The sequence below is a fragment of the Hydra vulgaris genome, chromosome 06, assembly GCF_038396675.1.
Source record: "Hydra vulgaris chromosome 06, alternate assembly HydraT2T_AEP".
NCBI lineage: Eukaryota > Metazoa > Cnidaria > Hydrozoa > Anthoathecata > Hydridae > Hydra > Hydra vulgaris.
In genome coordinates, this window is record NC_088925.1 from 36,680,534 (window position 1) to 36,686,533 (window position 6,000).

The window sequence follows — 6,000 nt, forward strand, 5'->3', positions numbered from 1 at the left end:
ACTTTATGGACAATCCATAATTCAACCGCAGAATGAAGTCTAATTAGAAGCGCGTATTCATGGTTAAATCTTAACTTTTAATTAATTCTTAAGTTATTAAAGTTTATATATTTTAAGCTTTTTGATTAATATAACATTTCAACTTGAAATTTATCATTTCCGAGAAGACTTGTTTATCAAGGTCTTCTGTCAAAGGTTGAAAAAACATAATGAAAAAAGAACTGATAAGGCTAAAGTGCTAACGAAAGTTAAATGGATTTAAAAAAGAATGAAAATAAACACTACGCAAGACTTCCTAAAATTAGCTAAAAATCAAAGTAAATGGAAACCTAGCCTCTAGGCAAAATAACTTGCTGCGTAACACTTTAAAACAGCCTACTATAATTTTTAAGATTTTTTTGCATCTTCCTATTTCAAGTGTCATCGAAAGGTCAAAAAAATTTACTCAAATACTTAGAAAACATTTGAAGCATTTTTTTTTATATATATATTTATACTGCAGCTTTGAATACTTGATTTTTTCGATCCTTGGTGTTTGATACCTAAAAAAAAGTGCACCATTATTGTAATTAAAAAAAAAAAAAAAAAAAAAAAAAGATTATCAGCTAATAGAATATTTCTCGAAATATTATTTTATTGCAGAAAAAATATGCTAAAAAATAGCAACCAATTTAGCAAAAAAATCAAATACCCTAATAGGAATTTTGCCATCATTGAATTTAGCCAGTCAAAACTTTAGTACCAACAACCATCTCCTCATTACAAGCACTTAAAACAGTAACCAAAAAACTTTCTCCAGCTTCAAATTTTGCTCGAACATCATCACCTACTTCACCTTCTGGAACCTTAAGATCTTCTTTGGTTGTACCATCATCATCCATTAAATTCAAATAACCATCATCAGAAATGTCCACAACCTAAAGTAACACAGTTGTATGATTGATTTCAGTTTTTAACTGAATTAAAAACATTAATATGAGAAATTTCAATTACCTGAAAATCTTTTCTGTTTGTAACAGGAACTGACATGTTATGAGTTGAGGGACACAAATCCTCATATTTCTTCTGAGTAAAAATATCCAAGGCAACCAAGTGCACTTTAGCATGACCGTGTTTGCCAGTTTTAGAAGTTGACATTTCCACAATCTTGCATGGTCGTTCTAAACAAAGTTACACTATACAAAAAAATAAAACATTTTTTAGTATTTATTTTTACAAACCTTTCAATAAAATCTACAAATTTAATAATAATTTAGCTTTTAACTATAATTATTAAATACCTAAGAATTTTAAACATTACAACTATTTCCTGATAAGTTCTCAAATCAAGAGTATTTCCCTATAATAATTAATACTAATCCGAAGAAAACAGAAAACACAAGTAATAATTACTAAATAAAGTAAGCTATATCTAAGTATCAGATCATGGGTTGCATGTTTTATTGCTTTGATATTGTATGGATTATAGAACGTTATTACAATTTTCTTTACAATTAAAAAAGTTAGTAAATGTAAGAAATCAAATGTTGTTGGTTCTGATAAAATCAAATAATTTGAGAACTTATGATAAAAAATAGATGTTAATAAATAGCGTGAGCTCGTTTAAACGTTGCCCAGTGTTGTCTTAGTTTTAAACATAAAAAAAAGGACAATGTTATAATAAAAAAACCGTTTTTTTTTTTTGAACTGGTTAATTTCAGTGATAATTCTTGAAAATGAAATACACTAATAAAGACAGAATTAACAAAATTAATTTTCTGGCTATTTTGAAATTAAGTCATTTATTTTTGTTTAAATAGATTTTAATAATTCCAGTCTTATTGAACATAATTTTTAGAATGGAGGTATAGAACAATGTCAAAGAGATCATGTTTTATATTTGTGTTCCAGCAATAATTTGCTGATCTCAATCTTTTAGAGGTCAACAACAAAAAAAAAAAAAATTGATACTAAAGTCTTACCATAAGACATAGAAATGAGATCAGTTATTTCTTTGCCAAACTCAAACAACTTTAGGTTAGCATTGCCGAATGCTGACCCTAATTCCAAGGGTTGTGCGTGTATATATTTTAGGGCCCTGCAAATTGATTTTTTTGCAAATCAAGTGTCACTTTGGTTCGAGATTTGAGTAAAAAAAAATGATTTGAGTTTTTCAAATTAAATCAAAAAAAGATATTTAAACTTGGATTTCCTCATATTAGTGATTTGATTTGTGAACCAAGACCTGCTTCGATTCGAAACTTAAAATGACGATTTGCAGGGCACTAATATATATATATATATATATATATATATATATATATATATATATATATATATATATATATAAAGATTTTGAATAAACATTAAACTTTTTAGAACATATCATATTTGATAAAAATATTTGATGTTTCAGGGTTTTAATAAAAACAACAACAACAATTAAAGCGTTAAAAACACCATGGTTTAAAAATTTTTCAAATTATAACTCAGAATATTTAAATAAAGTTGTAAACTTTGTTATATTAACTTTTGTAGATTTTGAATTATCAACTATGTGTTTGTTTAAAGCTAGTACAAAAGTTAAAAAGTAAAAGTTTAATCATATAATTTAAAAGCAAAAAATATTACAATAAATCTAAACATAAAACTATAAAACTACTAGATCACAATTCACTTAATCTTACTAAAATTATATTAATAACTTAATTATAGAAACTAAATAGACTATTTTTGGGTATAAATAAATATAAATATATACACACATTATTTTGCAAAATTCAAGGTTTTGCTAAAGATTTAATTTTTATCTTGTTTTAGTTTTTTATTTTGATTATAAATGTTTTTCATTATTCATAATTATTTATACAAAAAAAAAATCAACTAACAAAAAATTATAAGTTTTCCAAATACATCTTCTTAATATATGCCAAAAAAATTAAAAAGATTAAAAATTACTATCCATTAAACGCTCTTATTCCAATGCACTTAAAACTATTTGTCATACTAAATCTGACCTTATTTAATTTGACATTGAATTTATTATTTTATTGTGTTAGAATAGTTAACAAAGGAAATATAATTTTAAAAGTTGATGCATATTTTCAGTAAAGCTTTTATGAATTTGAGAGCAAACTCTTTCTCATCATTAAAGATCAATTTTTGTTGGACATTTTCTCTATTCCATTTGATTTGCTTAATGATGCTATAAGCTCTTCTCTCTACGCTTTAAATTTGAGTTTAAGCGAGATAGAGGCTAAATATAGCCTAGCATGTTAGTAATTGTTACAGCTTAAGATGCTTTAGAAGTTAGATGTGGCATTAAACATTCTATATTTGATATTTAAATTATTCTGTAAAATGCATCCATTAAGTATTGTATGAGGGTAGGCTCTATTAGCTTACTTTGTTTGAAGTTCTAAAACAATTACTTTCAGCTATTTCTTTCTGCAAGTTTATTTTTAAATCATTGCTGTCAAAATATGTAGATGAAACAATAAAATTGCAATTTTTCAGCAGCAATGTTGTTTTTATTTATTAAGGTGTTTTTATTTTTTGATACCTTGTTTTCAAACGTCTTTGAAGCTCGAGAACCCCAGGTAAAAATAATGAACATTCAAGCCCTTTAGTTTTGAATGGGCTGAAAACTCCATATTTATCACTGTTAAATAACTCTTTAACATACAAAAACTAAATTTTGATTCTAAAAATATCAGCATTATTAATTTTTTTTCATTATATTATTGCAGGTAAGATGGTAGATAAGTAAGAAGCCAAAATATTGCACACACAAATAACAAATATAAAACTAACTAAAAAATAAATATAAAAAATTAGCATAAAAATTCAATAAAAAACTTTCAACTATCAACACACGCCTCCTTAACATGACAATTTCGATATATAGTCTACCATACAAAAATTATTATATCTTAAAAAAGTATTCAAAAAAAAAAATTATGTAGCATAATTCGCGATAAGTATTTTTTGTACCTTTAATCATGACAAATCCACCTTTCTTCAAAGCAGAACATTGCATTGGGTATGTCAAAGAGGCTCCAGATGTACCAGTGTCAAAATCAGCATCAAGCTCTGCCGTAGACATTTTTATTTTAACTAAAATATTGATTTTTCTTGTAAATAAACAGTATTTTTATACATTTATAGTTTTTACTTGAAAAATACAGATAACTATAGTAGATAAGAAAATATATCTATGTAAAATATTTTTTAAATGGATTTGAATGTACATTTATCTATATAGATCAATAAAACATAAAGTTTGAATAATTCCACTAAATAAGATTTTAACTGAATTAAACCAGGAGCATTGATTTTTTTATTGCTTAACAAATAATTGTAAATTCATAAAAACTTATGATTTTTAAAGAATAAATCAATAAAGCTTGTATATGAATATATAATGGTAACTCACAATATTAAACTTATTACCAAGCGTTGCATAAAATTATAAACTCTATTTATATTTAATTTCGGAAATCAAAACGTCTAGTTAAAAGTAACTCACTGTCAAGCAAAGACAAACGTTCTCACCTTATAATTTCACGGTTCCCAGAGCCTCAACGTGGATAATTTAAAGAAAGAATGGACATGTTTTGCCCAACTAAAAATCACGCATAAATAACTCGTACTTAGGACTAAAACTTAATCGTACCAAATTAAAATTTGTCTAAATGTAAGTACGAAGTTTGTACAAAGACTGAAAATGCACTTGGTGATATATACATTTGTTTCATTTTGTAATGCTATTTAATAAACTATTATATAAAATTTTAAAATGTTTTAAAACTTTTTATAACAAAGTTTATGTTTTAATTTATTATTTATTTTGGTCAAAAAATTTAAAATAGAAAAAATTAAATATTTATGTAAGATATTCAACCCCCTTAAAGCTAGCGACGAACTTTCTATATAGCCGCATATATAAGCTTATATATATTTAAAGCCTTTTAATATATATATATATATATATATATATATATATATATATATATATATATATATATATATATATATATATATATATATATATATATATATATATATATATATATATATATATATATATATATATATATATATATATATATATATATATATATATATATATATATATATATATATATATATATATGTTCTTAAAAAAACAGAGCAATTATATATTAGTAGAAAATCACTTAACAAAAATTGTTAAGTGATTTTCTACTAATATATAATTGCTCAGTGTTAAATGGAAAAACAGTGTTAAATGGAAAAAATTTTTGTTAAGTGATTTTCTACTAATATATATATATATATATATATATATATATATATATATATATATATATATATATATATATATATATATATATATTTATATATATATTTATTTATATATTAAAGAAAAACACGATATTTTTTAATCTTGACATGTTTCGCAGTTAACATACTAAATTTTCAAAAGATAAAATTACAATTTAAAACTCTGGATATAAATATAAAACCAAAATTTGAAGGCATTACATAGAAATAATAACAGACAAATAGAATTGTTACCAACCAATAAAAATTATAATACAAATTAGGATACCGTAAATAGCAAAAAAATAAAATTATAAGTAAATAAAAAACAAAAAAAAACAAAAAAAAAAACAAACAAACAAAAAAAAACTAGATAGACAAATTTATATTATAAAGAACAGTTTGTTTATTTAAAGATGGGTTTTCCCATTTAATATGGAGTGCTTCTTTAATTTTCAATTCGTTTTTGTTAGAAGCAATGTCCAAACTTTTAAAACAATTATAGTTACTTAGATCTTTACAATTAACAGATGAAATTAAATGCTTATAAACATTAGATTGTTTGTCACTTGCAAGATGCTCATGAACCCTTGTTGTTAAGTGTCTGGAGGTTTCTCCAATATAACTGGCATTACATCTACTTTTTATCATTACATTTTATTTTTTTGCTATTTACGGTATCATAGTTTGTGTTATAATTTTTATTGGTTGGTAACA

General features: G+C 23.8%; 1 protein-coding gene across 1 annotated transcript; it reads right to left on the reverse strand.

Annotated features, from left to right (window-relative positions):
* Positions 1–450: 450 nt before the first annotated feature.
* On the reverse strand, positions 451–4,664 carry LOC100200771 (eukaryotic translation initiation factor 5A). The gene is made up of 5 exons (XM_065800021.1): positions 4,534–4,664; positions 3,973–4,095; positions 994–1,160; positions 692–917; positions 451–542 (listed from the first exon to the last, which is right to left on the reverse strand). Exons 2-4 carry the CDS (start codon positions 4,082–4,084, stop codon positions 720–722), a joined length of 477 nt encoding a protein of 158 aa, XP_065656093.1. The 5' UTR covers positions 4,085–4,095; positions 4,534–4,664; the 3' UTR covers positions 451–542; positions 692–719.
* Between the last annotated feature and the right edge of the window lie 1,336 nt (positions 4,665–6,000).

Bases quoted from the DNA above. Each gene is read 5' to 3' on its own strand.
- LOC100200771 (XM_065800021.1), bottom strand. From the start codon at position 4,084: ATGTCTACGGCAGAGCTTGATGCTGATTTTGACACTGGTACATCTGGA. The intron at 1,161-3,972 runs GTACAAAAAATA...AACTTTGTTTAG, and splicing joins TGGATTTGTCATGATTAAAG to AACGACCATGCAAGATTGTG. The intron at 918-993 runs GTAATTGAAATT...GTGTTACTTTAG, and splicing joins CAAACAGAAAAGATTTTCAG to GTTGTGGACATTTCTGATGA.